The following is a 20,039-nucleotide window of genomic DNA, read 5'->3' as shown; positions in this document are numbered from 1 at the left end:
TCATGTCCCTTTTTCAGGAGCACTTTAAACATCAGACCACATTCTGTCTATGTAATTACATTTTACAGTTTTTTTTTTTTACTAAATAAGACATCCGACTTGCAAGTCATGTTGCCAGTTTGTATGTTAAAAGTTGAAATACTAAGAAAGCAACTGGTGGGCCGGATTCAAACGCTTGGTGGGCCGCATGTGGCCCCCGGGCCGTAGTTTGCCCATCCCTGTACTACACCCATCTACATCCATCTATCCATCTACACCCATCTACCCATCTACACCCATCTCCCCATCTACACCCATCTACACAGATTGTCCATCTACACAGATCTACAGATTTAAAAATTGGCGGATGAATGGATAACATGAGAGGCCCATCGCCCGGCCAGGCCCCCAGATGTCAGTGCTGGCCCCAAGCCCGGATAAATGATAAAGATTGCGTCAAGAAGGAAACCCGACATTAAAAACGAAGCCAAATCAAAAGCGACCCCTTATGAAGGGAAAAAAAGCTCTAAGTGACAGCACTTGGCGGGAGGCGTGGCCATAAATTCCTCACCCGTGACGCAGTACCTCCATGGCGTTGGGCGTGAATGGAACTCGGACAACGGTTTCCCTTTGGATGGAGGAACAATGGCTGTTGATCCGTGTGAGGATTTCTGACGTTTGGCATTCCTGCAGGCCTGCGACCCTTCAGTCAAATTTATTGACAGTAATGTTTGTTCTCACATCTGGAGAAGGGAAGAAAAGCATTTTGTTTCATGGCGATACATGTTCACAAAGAAGACAATAAAAAACAGACAGATTTCATTCTGACTCATACCAAAAACACTTAGAGGGCTTGAAATTATACAAAAATTCTAACAATGCGTTTGAGAGGTTTGTATAACATTCCTTACGCAACAGTAGTTTCCGTAAATGCTCCCATTAACGCCTCCATTCTGCCAAGTCTCTTCAGTGGGTGGACGACATGAGCAAATAACCACTGGGACCTCGAATTAGCGCTGCTCGAAGAACATGAGCACTGCCAGCTGTGGCTGTGGGCAACCTCCTCTCCTCAAGATGGCTATACAGCTGTCCCAATATCATTTCGTTTGATTATCGCTCCCCCATGACACCACGGTCATTCAGAGATGAATGATGGCAGCAAAACATAGTATGTACATACAAGTCATATGTAGTATTCTGGTTGCTAAACATGGAGAACTTACATTGCATTGCCTGAACACTGCATGGAAAAAAAAATTCTCCTCCCAGTCCATGTGGAAGTGGTAAGGTTTTGCCTTCTAAAATGTAGAAGAAATAAATAGGAGATCACGTTGGAGAGATAGTGTCTGGCCTGGGAACGCCTCAGGATCTGCTGGGAGGAACTGGACGAAGTAGCCGGCGGTAGAGGGGTCAGGGCTTCTCTGCTCAGGCTGCTGCCCCCACGACCTGACCTTGGCTAAGTGGAAGATGGTTGGATGGCGTTTCTAAATAAATGACAGCACGGATGGTCATTTGTTACGTTACTCAGCGGCATCAGGATGTGCCGCGCCAAGAGTGTGGAGGCGATCTAGGGAGACCGGAGGGGGGGTAACAGGAACAACGGGCTAAAGCTAATCTGAAATGTGTTTATGGAACACTAAACAGTTCGTCTCTGTGCAGCTTGCCGGCATGGAGTCGGGGTACGCCTGTTTCTGCGGCAACAACGTGGACCTGCAGGACCACGGCGAGTCCCCCGGCATGGAGTGTAACCACGTTTGCTTCGGCGACCACACGCAGCCATGCGGCGGAGACGGCTGGGTCATCGTCTTCGACAGTCGGTGGCCGAGTTTCACGAAAACATCCAAGCTGATTGCTCTTTTTCCCTAAGCTTTTGTTCTGCTGTCGTCATAACAGCCCGGGTGGGGTCCTGCGGGGGGAACTACACCTCCCCGTCCGGAGTCATCTACTCACCTGACTTTCCGGACAAATATGGAGCCAGTCGTGTTTGCTACTGGACCGTGCAGGTGCCGGGATCTTCCGCCATCCTGTTCAACTTCACCTTCTTCGACATTTCGGATCAGACCGACATGGTGGAGCTACTGGACGGCTACACCAACCAGGTGGTGGCGCGCTTTGACTGGGGAAGCTCCCCGAGGGAGGTGGTCAACATCACTGGAGACTTTGTCATCGTTTACTTCTACTCGGATCGCACCAACCAAGCCCAGGGTTTCGCTCTGCTCTACCAAGGTAAGATTCTGCTTTTTAGTGTGTTGCTTTTCTTCCGTACTAAATCGTCTTCAGTGTGCACAAACAGACTCACACAGCATCGTCACTGTTGACTTTTGACCTTAATGACTCAACTTAGACTCAACTTAGACCTTGGGCTTTGCAGTGACTCTACGTGGTCTTCAGTGTTCACGAAACACGTACGTTTGGTTCATTCAGATGTCGACCGTTTTAAATAGTCTTCAGTGTTTCTAAAACATCTGAGGTTGGGTCGCGGGCAGCAGCCGAAGCAGGGAAGCCCAGACTTCACTTTCCCCGGCTGCCGAGTACGGAATTGCATCCAGACGGGAATGCACCACTGGGAGAAACTATGTCACCCATAAGGTAAACCCACCTACAAACACGCAGACAGAAGCACGGTACACCAGAACTGGAGAAGCGGAAAGACCGCATGCCCATGAAGTATCCTCCCATCCAAGGCTTGTCTAGAATGACGGGTGACGTCACAGTAGCAGTCAGATGTTTAGACCCACTTCCCCATGCTGTTGAATGAGAAAGTGTCTCCACATTTTTGACAGGACTCTTAACATATCTGTAGTATGAGTGTCCCACTCGGCCATGTTGGGTTTGAGCCTCAGGGTGGGCTCCACCCCCACCAAAATGGAGTTTTTAAAAAGTCTCTCCTATTTGATTTTTCCATTAGCTCGTCAGCATCTCGCGGCCTCGGCGTTCTGAAGTCATATTTTGGCTCCTCTCTCTCAAACGTCCTTATCGAGCGGCGGCAGCTTGGCCTGATGAAATGCACGGCGGCTTTTAGAACGCCGCCCACGTACGGGAACACTGCGACTCCCTGATTGCATGATCGTGCCGCGTGAAGCCTGAGAACAAAAAGCCTGAGAGAGTCGTGACCTCACTCGCACTCGTTCCACATTCATGTGGACACTTGTGGAAAGGCTAATGGAAGGAAGACAAGACAGAAACCCGAGCAGACGTCAGCCAGACACGGGACACAGACCCACGTTAGATTTCAATTGACGTTGACAATCAGAGCGGCTTAAAACGCCGTCATTACAACCCAGAGACTTCAAAGCAACGCAGCTGATCATTGTCATGCAGAGAACACTAGTCAAAGTCGGACGGGGAGACGAGGATGGAAGGAAAGTAAAACACTTGGGATACCGCAGTCACATGTGAACACCACATGTTTGTTTTCAACACTCAAAACACACAAAAAACATGGAGACCTCAAGCTCCCTTTTAACACGCATATGGAAAACAGATGGATGTATGCATGGATGATGGATGGATGCATGGACGGATGGATGCATGGATGGACAGACGGATGCATGGATGGATGCATGGATGGATGGATGCATGGATGGACTGAAGGATGGATAAATGGATGGATGCATGGATGATGGATGGATGGATCAACGAATGGATGGATGGATGGATGCATGGATGGACTGAAGGATGGATGGATGGATGGGCGGATGCATGGATGGACTGAAGGATGGATGGACCGATGATGGATGGATAAATGGATGGATCAATGGATGGATGGACGGACGGATGGATGCATGGATGGATGGATAAATGGATGGATAGATGGATCAACGAATGGATGGACGGATGCATGGATGGACTGAAGGATGGATGGATGGACGGACGGACGGATGGATGGATGGATCAACGAATGGATGGATGGACGGATGCATGGATGGACTGAAGGATGGATGGACGGACAGACGGATGGATGGATAAATGGATGGATGGACAAATGGATAGATGGATGGATCAACGAATGGATGGACGGATGCATGGATGGACTGAAGGGTGGATGGACGGACGGCGTGATGGATGGATGGAATGCATGGATGGACGGAGGGATGGATGCATGGATGGATGGATGGATGGATCAACTAATGGATGGATGGACTGAAGGATGGATGGACAAATGGAAGGCCGCTGTGCAGCCCACCAAAACAATATGATCATGTTTTTTAGCATATTAATAATATTATTAATAATAGAAACCAAGCCTTTCCCGTTTCAAGATTATTTATGGTTGTGATTTTTGTTGTCTCCATGATGAAATGAGTTTTTTATATTTATTTATATCGGTAAACGCATGTGGCGTTCGTCCGGGTCCCCAAATGAGCAAAGCTGTTGTTTTATGAGGCGCAGTGTGGCCATCTGCTGCTCAGCAGGCTAGAAGGAGCGTCTGGAGAGGCCACCACGTGTCCTGACACACTTAAATGTCTCGAGTCTCGACCTCGCTCAGCCGAGGGACACGACAAACAGACGCTCTTCTGTCCCCCCACCCTGCAGCACTGACAACTCACAAAGACGACGACGACGCCAGCGAGACGACGGAGGATGAAGACGAGGGCTTCCCCAGCACGGCGGAACCCCCCCAAACGCCCCACACCGTCACCAACGGGTCCAACCTCACCTCCAAAGGACGCTCCTCACAGATCCTCTACGTCATCACGTCCAGCCCCGGCAAACCGGACCACAAAATGCCAGGTCAGTGGGCTGGACCCGGCGAGACCACCGGCCACAGCGCTAGTATGTCCCTGTGATCCTCTACACCACAAGCTCTTTACCTTCTTTCCTTCTTTACCTTCTTCTGCACTCTTAGCTTCTTGCCAAACAGCCGGGTGTCCATGGACACAACATTAGGAACAGACGCACCCCGCGTTGTCATGCATGTGCAAAGAGAAGCTAAACATCAAATCTTACCTTCAACTCATTGGCTACCACAGACGTGTTTAGATGACGGTGATGACGTAAGAGCACAATAGAAGAGATCATGTTGGGTACAGTTTTAAGCCATAAAAACGGTCACAAGGTGGCAGAAGAACGTTCCATAAGCGCTGGGCATCCATCTTTCCCGGGTGATAACGCGCTGGAAAAGCATGTGCAGGATGTTACGCAATGTTAACGCACGGGTGGGACTTTGTGATGAACTTAATTATTGTGTCCACACACACACACACGCACACACACCGACACACGGCTGTGTAAGGGTGACGTATCAACTTTGCTAGCTAAGAGCTTGGCTCGCAGGTGTCCTCGTCCTTTTCATCCTGCTGCACTTTCTGCTCTTTCTGATGGCCGAGGCTACTACAATAACACTGTGTGTGTGTGTGTGTGTGTGTGTGTGTGTGTGTGTGTGTGGGTGTGTGTGCGTGCGTGCATGTGTGCAGTGTGGACCATCTACGCCCTGGCTGCCCTCCTCGTCCTCACCGTGGTGGCCATGCTGGCCAAGCTGCTGCTGCACGTCACCCTCAAGTGAGTGTGCCGTCATATAATATAAAACAAAATAATCCTAATATAAAATAATAAAAACACACGTAGGACTCTAAAAGTTATTTAAAAAGTCACAGTCACAGAAAGAATAGAGAGGAAATGCAATAAATGCATGAAGTTAAAAAGGGAATCCTCGTGCAGCACATTTAAATATGATCATTTTATTTTTAGAATTTATTTTCAGTTATTTGTCATTTTGATTTTTTAGCCATTCTTATTATGAAAGATGGAGAAAACATATTATATCCCCATAAAAGTTCAGGATATTTGATTAAAGTATTTATTTTCTTGTAATATAGATTTTTTAAAACATATTTTTTTACAAATGAAAAATGTATAATGTATATTATAGATGTTCATTTATTTTGATATTTTTAAAATGATATTATAAGAGATGGGAATTTTTAATAAATATATTTTTATATTGAATTATATTGAATTAGATAATTATTTTAATATTTTTTACATTTTGTTTTTTCAGATTTTAATTTTTATACTAGTTGTGGATTTTTAATAAATATATTTATATTCTTGTAATATAAATATTTTAAACACCCCCATTTAAAAGATTTTTTTAACATAAGATTTAACAAAAGATTTAATTTTAACATAAGTATTTCTTTTTTAAAATGGGATATTGTCTTTTTATAGCTTTGATATATTTTTAGTTGACATTATGGTAGATGGGTATTCTTAATGAATGTATTTATTTATGTATTAATTTTGATACCTTCACTATAAAAGATTATAAAAGATTTTTTTTTAATCACTTGGACAATTTAGGATGTATTTATTCTTGGGGGGGATAATTTTGATATTTCTGTCATAATCAATGGAGGTTTTTTTGCATTTTTTGTGAGGACAATCTGGGTGAGGTTGATTGTCGTGGTTGACGCGGTCGTTGCGGCGCTCATGAATGCCGCCCGTGCTTCAACGTGTGCCGTGTGGCCCCCAGGTCCCCCGGCGTCCCCGCGGTGAGTGGCTCGGACGGCTGCAGCCAGAACGCAGCGGCGTCGGAGCCTTGGATCATCCTGTACCGCCCCTCCACCATCTCCCTCTTCAAGAAGAAGCTAAAGAACCACCACGGTGACCTCAGCCCCCTGGTGGGCAACTAGCGGCACGGCTGCCTTGTCGGGACCGAACGTGAGCCACGACACCGCCCAGCGGCTGTCACGGAAGCGCCCTCGGATAACGGAACGCTTAGCTGACTAGCGGCGGGCCCTCGCCGTCCTGCGGAGGGACGGGGGGCGGGGCTGACTCTGCACGGCGGGAAGCCTCCTGGCGGCGACTCCTTCATTCTCATTGGGACTCGGCATCCCTTCTTCTTTGTGTGTGGCGTTCAAGTGCCTTAGGGATCTCCCGGTCCCTCTTGGACTGCAGTGAAAGGATCCCAGATGCGAATGTTTTTGTAGTCTGATGAAATGAGGCGTTCAAGGACCTTCGGTTGATTTCTCTTACTGAACATATTGTTCACTTTAGCTGTGACGGGTTGGGGTTGGGAGGTGGGGGTCCCTGTTGTATTATATGTAATTCTGCCGTGATGTGTGGACAAAAGTATTGGGACACCTGGCAGTGCAGGATGTGAAGAGGTAGCTGAGGTCCAATCATTTGGAGTGCATGAGAAAGCGGAAGGCTAACACAGCGACATTTCAAAGCGCATGCAGAGCCAGATAAAACACAACACAAAAACATAAACATAAGACACAAAATACATCTACCATTTTGAACATGATGATGAAAACGCAGTTTCCCGATACTTTAGCGCCGCCGTTGTTTTGCGTGTCGACCCGTCAAAAAGCCGAAAGGTTCCTTGCCGTGTCTTTTGCTCATCAGCTGCCCCCAGAAGGTTCTACGTTTTTGGTCAAACGTCTACTCTTACGCTCCCTGCCTGTCTTCTTGCATTTCAGGTCCAAACGCACTTAGAAAGAATCCAAAATCAAGTACTTCCAACGACCCGAGCACTTGAACGCAGTAGCAAAGTCATTCCTGTGTCCTTCTCCCAAACGTTGATTAGCGGCACGGTTTTACAGCCATGCAGCAAGTTTAGACTCCACTAGACGTGTTCAGGCTCCTCTCACACAGTCGGACATTTCCCTTCTGTCTCGCTCTTATCTCCAAACCACACACAGTCCACCTTTGGGGGCGGGGCCAGAGGCGGGGCTTCTGTGTGCAATTGTCCACCTTGGAATGTTGTATCAAAGCGGTAACACGCATGCGCAGGTGTGAATTCCACATGCGTACTTTGTTCTGTGTACAACAGAACTATCGATATCTATACAAACATCATTTAACAAGAAAACGACTATTAATAATAACAACAGCAACAAACAGTCATTTCACAAGAATTAAGTCAAAATATTAAAACAAGAAAAAGTTGTATTTTTGCAAGAGTAAATAATATTAGAAATAATATTGTGGGGAAAAGTAAAATTGAAATTAAATTCATTCATTCAAAATAACGAATGAAGTTGGAATTTTTTGAAAATTAGGTTGGGGGTGATAATATTATGGGAATTAAGTGTGAATATTACGAGAAGAAAATGTACTAAGATTGTTGAATAATTAACTCAAAATATTCTGAAAATGAAAAATACAATAACAGCAAAAATTTAAAAATCTGCTGTCATTTTTATGAGAATAAAGTTCAAGTAGGAGAATTAATGTGTAATATGAGGAAAAATATCATTTTTGTAGCATAAAATTTGAATCTTCCAGAAATTTTTGAAGGAAAACAAAATTTATGGAAAAACAAAATAAAGTAATTCTAGTAAGCTTAGGTTTTGACAAATAATTGCAAGATTTTGCAGCCTCAGCGTTTGTGACTTGCTGCCTGCCACTTTCTGCGCTTGAGTCAACAACGGCACGGCCGGTGGAACCGTGGAGCCGAGTTACCCGGGATGTGAAAAAGGGACAAAAGAGGACTAAAAATGCCAATGAGCAAATGAAGCAGTCCAGGCTGTGGTTGGTTTTGGAGCCTCGTTATGCAAACATCCCGGCACGCCGTGAGATGAGCAGCAGTGGGAGGCGACGTGGACAAGCCCCGTCACTTTTGGCTTCTGTGGTCATGAAACGTGTGTACATAGCAGAAATAATGAGATTTATAATTTATACACTAAATTATTCTTCTTTTCTATGTGAGTCTTTTTGTACAATTCCAGTACCTGCTTGGTTTTATTTCACGTGTTGCAGAAATAAATACCGTATGCATGTGTTCCGAACTCTCCATCGTGTCTTTCTTTGGCTTGGGGGGGTGAATTCAGCGTGACTTTAAGCACTGATCAGATACGGAAAATGGCTCCCAGATTTGCACACAGGGTCACGTGGCTCTCATCCTGGAACGGGAAAAACGGGAACACTGTGCATGTAAAGCTTTAAAAACGTTTTGCTTCTTGTTCCTGTTTAGTTGGCCCCGTGGGAATCCATGAGAAACATTTTCTTCCGCTTATATTCACGAGGGTCGCGGGCGTGCTGGAGCCTATCCCAGCTGTCTTCACATGACATACTTTAATGCTGGTTATGCAGCAAACAAAGTTTGTGCAAAAGTTTTTGTTTATCTCAGCAAAGATGTCTGTCTTTTTTATACGTTATGAAGTATATAAAAAACAACGACCAAGAAGTGGATCAGTATTTTAAATACATTAAAAGACAAACCACGGATCAAGCAAAAAAACAGTTTATTGATTTGGAGTCATTCTGTGAAAGAAATAGACGAAACATAATCCCACAATGGCCCTCTTTCGCTCTCTAGTGGACACAGCTGCACATAACATCTTGCTGATGAGTGTTTTTCTTATGAATATTCTGTCTGTTATTCATTAACCTGTAAGTCCTTCAAGGGAAACTCCTTCAGGTTTTTAAAAATATGTATTTTTATTTTAAGAATTGTGCGTGTTTATGTATGCATATTATATATACATTTTGGATTACTATTTAAAGAATTTAATAGATTTGTATCATATGCTGTATATGATCATATATAACTATGATTATTAATATATATTATTAAAATATGATTATTATTAATAATTATTATTATTAATAATAATGATCGCAATTATTATTATTATCATCAGTATAAATCCATCCAATTATTTTAGCGATTGTTTTATTTATTATTATTATTATTATTATTATTATTATTATTATTATTATTATTTTAAAATGGTTTAGCTCCACGTCTCGTAGTTTCAATAACTATTTATACTTCTCTGAAAAATCAACTTTCTCACCACTGAATTTTACTGAAAGCTATTTGATGATGTCATTTGTTTCTGTACAATGTGTACAACCGTACAGAGACAAACTACGGATGGACTATTTATTGAATAAAAAAGAGAAACGTTTAACCCCAACGAATGTCAAAATCAGCATGGATATGACATAATCACGTCATTGATGGTCAAAAAGTCTTATGTTATTCTTGCCAGTTGTGTGTTTATTCTGAACAAAATATTCTTGAAGTAGTTTTACAACTGAGACTTCATTGTCGCTTGTCGGTGACGTCACGGCGTCGCGGACTTGCGCAACGTTGGTCAAGATGGCGGCCTCCTTGAGAATGCTATTTCGGAGAGTTGTCCGTCGGACTTACGCGGGTGTCTCCGTTCCTGCAGCCGCTGTGTCCCTCCCGTCGGGTCGACGTTGGACACCGTCGTCCTGTCGTCGTTTCAGCAATGAAACCGGAGAGAAAAACACTCATTTCGGTTTTGAGAGTGTCCCGGAAGCTGAGAAGGCGACGAGAGGTGGGTGTCGGCGAGCTACATTTAAACCTCGCATGGCTGGGATAGGCTCCAGCACCCCCCGCGACCCTCGTGAGGAAAAGCAGTAGAAAATGAATGAATGAATGAATGGTTGTCTCTTCGGTCGTTTGCAGCCACCCATAAATTATTATTAATAATAAACACAATAACACAAATTATTCCGCTGTGGCGACTCCGTAATCAGGAAAAAGCCGAAAGAAACAAAACAAAAGTTCTTAGCTGTAGAAAGGATTGGGTCTGGAGCTGATTTCACACGTTGAAGCCTGCAAACTAATGCCGAATTATAAAGAATCGGTCGAATAAGACATGTGTACATGACGGCGTTTTCGTGATATCAAGGAATTATGTATTTTGGATGTTGTGTTCAGTGTATCAGGTGTTTGAGAACGTGGCCCAGAAGTACGACATCATGAATGACGCCATGAGCCTGGGGATTCATCGCCTGTGGAAAGACGCGCTGCTGCACGCCATGCATCCCCAACCCGGGACACGCCTGCTGGATGTGGCCGGCGGAACAGGTGCCCGCTTTACCTGAGCGTATCGTCATCAATGTGTACCTAATGATGTGTCCTCTTGTGCCACGTAGGTGACATCGCCTTTCGTTTCCTGGACTACGTCCGCTCTCAGAAGGAACGTCAGAAGAGGCGTGTGGCGCGCTCCATGCAGACGCCGTCGTGGCGGGACATCTCGGACGACTACTCCGATAAGGACAATAGGGAGTGGGGGGACGCAGCAGGGGGAGGGTCCCAGGACGGCAGGGCGGTGGTCTGTGACATCAACAAGGAGATGCTGAAAGTGGGCAAGGAGAAGGCTGACAACATGGTAGTCGGGGCTGGTGAGTACAAAACGACAGGGCGGGGGCGGGGGGGGGACTGAAAGTAGACATCCATGTACCACATTGGGTTGAATCTGTCTGCCATACACAAACCATAGTGTGTGTGTGTGCGTGCGTGCGTGAGGTCTGTCGTGGGTGGTGGGGGACGCAGAGGAGCTGCCTTTCGCCGACAACCAGTTTGACGTGTACACCATCGCCTTTGGCATTCGTAACGTCACCCACGTAGAGCAGGTGAGAGGCTTTAGCGTCACCATGGTAACCAGAGACAACTAATGCATGGCCATGGTGGCGGACGCGTGTTTGTTTAGGCCCTGCAGGAGGCGCTGCGGGTCCTGAAGCCTGGGGGCCGCTTCATGTGCCTGGAGTTCAGCAAAGTGACCAATCCCGTGCTGGCAAGGTGAGTCAACGTTCCAAATCATCCTCCAGTGAAGTAGTACCACAGTAATACCTGAACTAGCTTGAATGGTACCATGAATTTGTGCACGTGTAGTTCATGTGCACTGGCTGGGGTCGCGTGGTGCCATCTGCTGTTTGTGTCCATGCAACACTTTTATTTCTGTAAGTGAGTCCGAAATTACGACGGTGATGATGCCACATTTGAAGAAAAAAAATCATAACCGTAATCCTTAAAAATACAACATTCTCGTAAATGTACGACTTTATTCTTGTTTTCCGTAAGTGTATACCTTTTTTCCTTGTAAATGTACACATTTGTCATCATCATAGGTTTGCAAATTTTCTCTGTAAATTTTTTGCGAGAATGAAAGTCGGTCTTTCCAAATTTCCTCAGTAAATGAAAAAGAAAAAAAAGTTGTCAATTTAATAGAACGTCTTTTTAAAGACTTTCTACTCGTAAATGTACAAGTCTAGGAGTTTATTGTCATATTGGATTATTTTTTAATTTATTTGAAGTCGCACAGTCATGAGAAACAAACAAAAAAGGCGAAGTCCTCATTTTTGGACATTTTGGTTGAGGGGAAAAGTTGTAAAATTATGGGAATTAAGTTAAAATATTATGTGAATATAGTCAGAAATACCAGGAGAAAATTATTTACGAGAAAGTTGGAATAGTTAGAAAAGAATAATAAAAAATAGCTGTCATGTTAAAAAATTCTTATTTTTCCAAGAATAACATTGTAAAATTAAGACACAAAATAATGTCAACTTTGTCACAAAGTTGAAATATGAAAATTAATATTACGAGAAAACAAAGCATCAAAGTTGTCATATTTTGGCTGCAGGAAAAGTTAGAATGTTAGGAGAGTAAAGGACAGATATTATGGGAATGAAGTCATAATTACCAGTAGTACATTTCAACATGGAAAAAAGTGCTGTAATTTTCTGAGAATAAAGGCAAAATATTAAGAGAAAAAAAGTCACAATTTTACAACAATAACCTCATATTATGAGGAATAAAAACATCATTTTGGATTCATAGAGTTTAAATATTAATGAAAACATCTTTATCTTTTTTCAAGTTGTAATATTATGAGAAACAAAAAAAGCTGTAATTTTGGGGGAAAAGTTAATATTTTATGTGGCCAATGAGGTCAAATTGTTACGAAATATGTGAAAATATTGAGAACATGTTAAAAGCTCGGCAAAGAGTGAAGTTGATATTATTTGTCACTGATACGACCCAGCTGTATATAACTTGCTAGCGTAGCTCCACTTGTTGCTTTACAAAATATCCAAGTAGTCTATGTACCCTGGGTGAAGGCTGGGCTTCCAGTTAGCGTTAGTGTTAGCGTTTAAGGTTAATGTTGGTGCTAAGGTTTGGTAGGAGTGATAACTGCAGTATTCTGTGTGTTTTTCGTAGGCTTTATGACGCGTACAGCTTCCAGGTCATCCCTGTTTTGGGAGAAGTGATTGCTGGAGACTGGAAGTCCTACCAATATTTAGTGGAAAGCATCCGCAAGTTTCCTGCTCAGGTGAGAAGACATTCACCTTGGAGGCAAAACACTGGTCAGGACTTCAAGCGGCCAAGAAGCCAAACTACATAGGACATAATTTCTCATGTGGAAACAAGACGTGAAAAGCACTAAGCACAGTGCCACCATACACCAGCCTGGACTTTGTTTTTTTTAGAGAGAAGATCACCACATCACTGTTGGATGTGCGAGCTAGCATGAGGGTACTTTACATCAAATTTCATGTACTTATTTATATTTTACTTATTTATATTTTCAAGTGTTTGATTTATTTTTGATCATTTCTCCTAAAAGTTCACCGGGCCACGGCCTGGTGGTCGGGGGCCTCCACCATTGTGAGGAAGTAGAATGATGTTTTATACTTTAATTGATATTAAATTGAAAACATATTTTTCAATCTCTAGTGTTATCAGAAACAAAGCAAATAATGGCAATGTCATTTGGGGAAAATTAGGTTTCAGTTGTAATGACACGAGAATGAAGTATATAGTACAATATAGCCCAAAAAAAAGAGAAAAAATTGTAATTTTCCGTGAATGAAGTCGTAATATTGTGATGAAAAATAATGTTATTTTATTCACAGAGTTGAAGTATTTGAGAAAAAAAACATTTTAAGGTTGTAATAATATGAAAAACAAGCAAAACAATGACTAAAGTTGTCATTTGGGGAAATGGGGTTGCGGGGGGTCGCAATTACAAGAAGAAACTTGAAATAGTTGGAAATGTAAAATTTAAAAAAAGCAGCAGAAACAAAAAAAAAACAATAGCTGTAATTTAATGAGAATAAAGTTAACATTGGAAGAGAAAGGAGTTGCAATTTTATTAGGAAACTAATCATTTTAGTTGCATAAAGATCTAAAAAAAAAATTATATATAAAATAAATATTACAGGAAAAAGTTTTAAGGGTTGTAATACAAGAACCAAAATAAAATAAGTTGTAATTTTTGGAATAAAGTCATGAGAACAAAATGTATATAAGTGTATGAAGATTACAAAAGTTAAGAAAGTTGAAATATAAAAAATAAAAAAACGGCAAAAATGTAAAAAAAAATCAAGTTTGTTATTCACATGTAAGAATTTGCGATGACCTTTTAATTCCCCCCCTGCAGGAGGAGTTTACACACATGATAGAGGAGGCGGGCTTCGACTGTGTGCGCTACGACAACCTGACCGGAGGAGTGGTCTCCCTTCACTCTGGTTTCAAGCTGTGACGACACCGACCGGGAAACCCGGGGACCGAGGCGCCGCATCGGCGGCCTCTTTGGATGCATGAGTCCTCCGCTCGTCCCCTTCTGCCGCCTGGACCGTACCTCTCTGCCCCCACACCACCAAGCCGGTGAGATGTCGCTGTTTTCCACGGTTGGAATCATAACGTCTATTGGAGTAAAGGAAAACCTGCCTAAATCAGGGATTGTCAACTGGAGTTTCCGGTTCCAAAAGTGGGTCACGGGTCTGTACGCGGGCAAAAACTGTGTACTGACCCGATGTCTGTGCTGCTGCCTTGCTGTGCCGCCGTGGTGTGCATGCTATGTTTTCGGCCGACTTTGTCAAGCTTGTGCCGTCACAGCTGCAGATATCTGCTGGAGACGCCACCGATAGAGGACAGCAGCTCCACGCTTCAGCTCACATCGAGTTCCTAACGCTTCCTTGAAATAGACGATATTTCCTTTTTCTAACGAAGCGCGACTGAAAACTTGGGATGCTCGCTTCCGATTTCCGTAAAAAACACCCATCAGCATGTTGATAAAAGCCATCCTTATTTTGTAATAATAATTAGCCACGGATGCTTGAAATTGTCTAACAGAGACCCTCGCTAGTACAACTCATCATAAATAATTTCATCCTTGTGAAAAGATAATCATAGAATAAAGAATAAGGTGGTCAATTCACGAGAATAACGTCCATCGTAAACATTAGCAGAGAAAAAACTCATAATATGTTGTAAGTTTACGGGGAAAAGGTTGGTAAATTTGTGTTCGGGGATGTGACCTTTGACCTTGGGCATGTGGAGGGAGGAAGCGAGAAGGGCTAGCCATGCAAGTCTAAATGCCCAATGCTGTTTTGCTGCCACATTGTAAATAAAAGCTGCAGTGAAGCTGTACGTAGTATTACCACCTCATTCTCCACAATTTCCAACCTTATTCTCGAAATCGCAGACTTTTTGTTTCTCAATGTGGCTCATCTTACGGCGGATCTCACTCCCAGGGGGTTGCTATCGGAATGGGCGGCCTGACGGGGACCACAATGATGGAGTAACACCGCCAACCCGCTAGTAATGACACACAACAGGAGTACTTGAATAAAACTGTATATTTTACACATCTTTGTACACTTTCATTACAAAAACTGTATAGTACTAAAGTTTCTCAAATGTTTTTTTGTTTTTTGGTCAGAAGATTGAATCGTCTCGTGTGCAATTACCACGTATGTACAACGTCTCATGGAAGTGATTCTGCTCGCTCGTCGATAAACTCTGAACATAAGACATGGCTTCAAGATAAATATATTAGTCAATAAATATTCCGAGAACATATTTCCATGTATGAAATGTGTTGCTATGCAGGTACAGAAATATACACAGATTGATCTCTAAGCCTTTCTTGGAAAAAAACAAAAACATCTGCAATGGTCGTGACAGAAAATAATTATATTTTTTGTACACATTTTCATCTTCTTAAGTGCTACAAACAAACCAAAAAATTAAATAGTGACTCAAGTCCCCACCCCCCCCAAAAAAAAAAAAAACAACGTTGTGGTACACATTTCTATGCAAAAGGCAAGATTAGATGATGACAGGCTATAAATTATTTGGGAAGAAGGTCGTCCGCTACGTAGACAATGTGTGTATATTTCATAGAAACAGTAGAAGGACAGTCTGCAGGACAAACACAAGCATTTGAGTGTGTGTGTGTGTCTGAGAGACATGGCACATTGTGATTTAAGCTGTGCTATGCTGCAACTGCATTGTTTAAAAAGAAATCAAAAGTCACAGTACAAAAAGGAACCCTTTTGAGTCATCAGCTACTTTTCCTTTTGGCCTTTTTGTTAGTTTTTGCTACATGCTAGGACCACCACAGTCCTTTCATTAGCATGGAGGCCATCAGTGGAAACAGACTTTCTAATGCAGGGATTCTTGTGCAGTAGGTGTCACTACGAGCAGCTTAGCCGCTTCCCTTGCTCGGGCACGAATCCCACGGGTAGGCAACAAAATGGCAACCAGAAACGCAAAGTGGACATGCGTGAAACGATTCTAAATGCATAAAATGAGGAAGGAAAGGGATAAATCAACATTTAATGTTACTTTTGTCGTCACTGAAGACATGACTGTTCTCAAAGACGACCTTCCTTTCTTTGGTTCCACCCAGAGTCACGTCTGCTATGACAGTAAAAGCCCATCCATTCCTCATGATGTGTATTTATGTGGCATATTGTATATGCCTTTCCATTTATTTACTGCGGGTAAAACCATGAAAACGTGTTTTGTGTTAATTTGTTGGCTTTCTGGAGCGGTTCAATTGGATTTTCATGATTTCTTCCGGGAAAAATGGACTCAGTTACCGTCCGTTTCAGTTTGAATCTGACCTTCTGGAACGGATTAATGACGCCAACAGAGTATTCCACTGTGCTGCAAGAGCGGGGGTGTCGGGGAGCCAACAAGCAGTACGGTTCATTTCGGTATGCTGGAATATTGCTATTGTTTGAAACGATCTCGGTTGTCACCTATTGATTTGCAGAAGAAGTGCCGTAGCACCGTCGTACAGTTGGCTAGCAGCTTAACGCCGTAGCACCGCCGTACAGTTGGCTAGCAGCTAACGCCGTAGCACCGCCGTACAGTTGGCTAGCAGCTAACGCCGTAGCACCGCCATGCAGTTGGCTAGCAGCTTAACGCCGTAGCACCGCCGTACAGTTGGCTAGCAGCTAAGGCCGTAGCACCGCCGTACAGTTGGCTAGCAGCTAACGCCGTAGCACCGCCGTACAGTTGGCTAGCAGCTAACGCCGTAGCACCGCCATGCAGTTGGCTAGCAGTTAACGCCGTAGCACCGCCGTACAGTTGGCTAGCAGCTAACGCCGTAGCACCGCCGTACAGTTGGCTAGCAGCTAACGCCGTAGCACAGTCGTACAGTTGGCTAGCAGCTAACGCCGTAGCACAGTCGTACAGTGGGCTAGCAGCTAATGCCGTAGCACAGTCGTACAGTTGGCTAGCAGCTAATTCTAATAAAAGATCATCTTCCTCCCTTGTGTGCTCCACTTTTGGAGAGGAGGCCCTTAAACACTTACCTCCATCTTAAAGTAAAGTCCAATCATTCCCTTGAGTGACTAGGCTAACGTGTACAACTGCGTCCCGCTGCAAACGTTAAAAACCCCAACTGGAACGTGGTACCTCCAGGTAGCAGTTCTAAACAGGCGTATCAAACCGATATTGATTACATTTGATGAAAAGATGTCATCGCCCATCCCCCAACTGTACCAAAGTTAAGCCAAGCAAACCGTACCGCTTGGTGGCATTTCTTCGCCCTCCATCCCCGCCAGAGCCAACGTGTCACAGAAAGGCTCCCTGCTGTGGTATGATACTTTTGGTTTCGCTATGACCATACAAACTACGCCCGGCTTGATAGGCAGCGAGTGTTGGTGTCCATGACGACGTCAATAAGAAAAGTCAAGCCTGCTGGTTCTTGATTTAAAGAGCGGCTTGTTGGGGCCGCCAGAATGAAGGTGAGTGATGGCACATTCCAACGTGCTGACATTCAACAGAGCAAGGCAACTCAAGGTTTGAATGACTGACTGCTGTGGTACCTTCCATCCATCTATACATCTTCTACTGCTTTACCAAGGCCACTTTGACACCCCCCCACCCCCACCCCCACCCCCGGATGATCCTGAGGCGCTCCCAGGCCAGCTGAGAGACATGGTCTCGCCCCGTCCTGGGTCTTTCCTAAGGCCTCCTACTGGTCAGACGTGCCCTGAGGCATCCAGGCCCCACCCACCTCAGCAGCGCTTCTTACTCTGAGTTTCTCCCGCATGACCTTGCCTCTCAGCTCATCTCCAAGGAACCAGCCACCCTACAGAGAAAACTAATTTCGTCCGCTTGTACCCCCCATCTTGTCCTTTTGGTCTCTACCCAAAGCTCATGACCGTTGGCGTGGGTAGGATTGGAGATCGACAGGTAAATTGAGCGCTTTGCCTTTCGGCTCAGCTCTCTCTTCACCACAACCGATGCAGAGTCTGCATTACAGAGGTGACACCAATCCGCCTGTCCATCTCGCTTTCCATCCTACCCGCACTCGTGCACAAGACCCCGAGGTGGCACGGCACCATGGACTCGGACTCGGAGGTGTTGTGGTACCAAAAATGCTAACTCTTACACGCCCACCCCTCCCTTTGTACTTGTGCCAAATGGCGAGAGTTGAGGTTGAAACAAAGCCCGGGTCTCCTCCGTCTGTCTTCTGAAGTGTCCTGCGGTGAAGTAGTCCTCTCTGGTTTCTCGTTGCGCCTCCGTCTCCAGCGTGACGCCGCCATGCAACAAGCTGATGCGATGCGTCTCCTCACCCATTTCGCAATCCATGTCCTCGGGAATTATGGGTATTCTCTGGTTGAGTTCACAGCAGGCCTGACCCGAGAAGGCCTCAGAGTCTGCATACTGCACGTTCACGGCATAGTCCTCCGCGTAGCGACCCGTCGTGGTCCTGTGGACCTTCATCTCCTTGTAAAAACAGCAAGGTAATCCGTCGTAGCTTATGGGTTCTGGGGGGGGGCAAGAGTGCTCGGAAGGAAAGTAGTTCTTGGTGGCGGAGCTCTTAAAGTCAACCCCCCTGCAACACCGTCCCGCTTGGTCCGAGTTCGTGTTCTGGGGAAGCACCTCGAAGCAGCAGCTACAGGCCACAGCGCCCGGCTCCCCCACTTCCTCGTGGGCCGCTTTCGCCAGGCGCTCTGTCCCAGGAGCTTCCGAAGCGGCGCCTGAGGTAGCACACGTGCTGCTGTTCTCCCTGGGTTCCAGTGATGATTGACTGCTGCAGTTGGAGAGGTGGTCCCCCGTGTTGTACGCTGATGCCCCGGCAGGAAGCTGGAGGCAGTCGTGTCCCAAGAGTCCGGGGGACGGTGATGATTCCTCAGGAGGAACTGGGGGGCAAGCTGAAGCCGGCACCTCCCCTGTGGAGCCCCGACAAGGGCTCTTACTCCGGTAGACGTAAGGATCGTAGTCACTGCTCAGGGAGCTGCGGAAGGTGGAGCAGCTGCCGTAAACTCCCTGGTTGCTGACCTCGGTGCAGTCCAGCATGGAGTCACTGGAGGAACCGTGGCACCGGCCTGAGCTGCTGCTGCTGCTGTCGCTGCCCGGGCAGTCGCCGAGGTAGCCGCTGCACACCGAGCGATGGCCGTGGTAGCAGCTCAGGCCGGACATGCTGCCGCTGTCCCCCATTCTCGAGGAGGAGGCCGGCGCCATGTGCACCACGGTGGGGTACAACAGGCCCTGCTGGAAGGCCCTGCTGTGGTGGGCTTTGGGAGCCCCGCCCGGACCTGCGGGTCCTGGGCCACCCTCGGGCTGCTGGGGGAAAGTCAAGCCCTGAAAGTAGTAGTGCTGGTACATTGTCTCGTACTGCGAGAAGCACGCCGCTCGCGAGAAGTTGCGGCCGTGAAACTTGGCCCGCTTGAAGGCGGCGTGGTGCGGCTGTGCTTGGTAGGCGGGGGGTCCCCGGTGCTCTAGTCCGCAGTGGTGAGGGTTAAGGGTGTGGTCCACGTGGAGGGCGGGGTGGTAGCTCCGCAGGATGGAAGATGTCGATGGGGGCGGGTACAGACCCTGAGGATCCGGGTGCTGGTCCACCGTGAGGACTGTGACGGTGTTGCCGTGGGGGTCCATGCTGGTTCTCGTCGGGTAGGCGGTTACCTGGCCAGCACGGTGGACTCTTCCGGGATAGTGGACGGGCAGGACCACCCTTTGCTGGCGCCCGTGGACTGGGTTACCCGGGTCCATGCATGAGGGTCCAGGATTTCCCTTCTTTTGCTCTGTGAGAAGGAACAGC

General features: G+C 45.5%; 3 protein-coding genes across 6 annotated transcripts in view; 2 read left to right on the top strand and 1 right to left on the bottom strand.

The window, feature by feature from the left end:
- Positions 1-8,673, top strand: part of kremen1 (kringle containing transmembrane protein 1) — a 63,544-nt gene extending 54,871 nt beyond the window's left edge. Inside the window, exons 6-10 of the mRNA XM_058071180.1 lie at positions 1,639-1,792; positions 1,873-2,205; positions 4,516-4,713; positions 5,397-5,481; positions 6,455-8,673. Coding sequence (XP_057927163.1) covers positions 1,639-1,792; positions 1,873-2,205; positions 4,516-4,713; positions 5,397-5,481; positions 6,455-6,614 — 930 coding nt within the window. The 3' untranslated portion in view covers positions 6,615-8,673. The remainder of the gene's footprint in view (positions 1-1,638; positions 1,793-1,872; positions 2,206-4,515; positions 4,714-5,396; positions 5,482-6,454) is intronic.
- A 1,333-nt stretch (positions 8,674-10,006) lies between these two features.
- coq5 (coenzyme Q5, methyltransferase) lies at positions 10,007-15,654 on the top strand. 2 transcript variants are annotated; one of them, XR_009129548.1, is made up of 8 exons: positions 10,007-10,238; positions 10,625-10,774; positions 10,843-11,091; positions 11,216-11,322; positions 11,400-11,488; positions 12,911-13,022; positions 14,133-14,359; positions 15,229-15,654. XR_009129548.1 is itself a non-coding variant. In XM_058069800.1 (7 exons), the coding sequence occupies exons 1-7, from the start codon at positions 10,037-10,039 to the stop codon at positions 14,232-14,234; spliced, it is 1,011 nt and encodes a 336-aa protein (XP_057925783.1). In that variant the 5' UTR covers positions 10,007-10,036; the 3' UTR covers positions 14,235-15,652. The 2 variants fall into 2 exon arrangements, 1 of the variants encoding a protein (XP_057925783.1); XM_058069800.1 differs by having other exon boundaries at positions 14,133-15,652.
- znrf3 (zinc and ring finger 3) overlaps positions 13,127-20,039 on the bottom strand; it is a 57,458-nt gene continuing 50,545 nt past the window's right edge. For 2 of the 3 annotated variants that reach the window (XM_058069797.1, XM_058069798.1), the window contains one exon: positions 13,127-20,022. In XM_058069797.1, the coding sequence (XP_057925780.1) occupies positions 18,383-20,022 (1,640 nt within the window). In that variant the 3' untranslated portion in view covers positions 13,127-18,382. The remainder of the gene's footprint in view (positions 20,023-20,039) is intronic. The other variant, XM_058069796.1, reaches the window with a different exon arrangement.

This window comes from Doryrhamphus excisus, chromosome 4 (genome assembly GCF_030265055.1).
Source record: "Doryrhamphus excisus isolate RoL2022-K1 chromosome 4, RoL_Dexc_1.0, whole genome shotgun sequence".
Lineage (NCBI taxonomy): Eukaryota > Metazoa > Chordata > Actinopteri > Syngnathiformes > Syngnathidae > Doryrhamphus > Doryrhamphus excisus.
This window is presented reverse-complemented; position numbering and strand designations above follow the sequence as displayed.

Bases quoted from the DNA above. Each gene is read 5' to 3' on its own strand.
- coq5 (XM_058069800.1), top strand. From the start codon at position 10,037: ATGGCGGCCTCCTTGAGAATGCTATTTCGGAGAGTTGTCCGTCGGACT. The intron at 10,775-10,842 runs GTGCCCGCTTTA...TGTGCCACGTAG, and splicing joins GGATGTGGCCGGCGGAACAG to GTGACATCGCCTTTCGTTTC. The intron at 13,023-14,132 runs GTGAGAAGACAT...CCCCCCCTGCAG, and splicing joins TCCGCAAGTTTCCTGCTCAG to GAGGAGTTTACACACATGAT.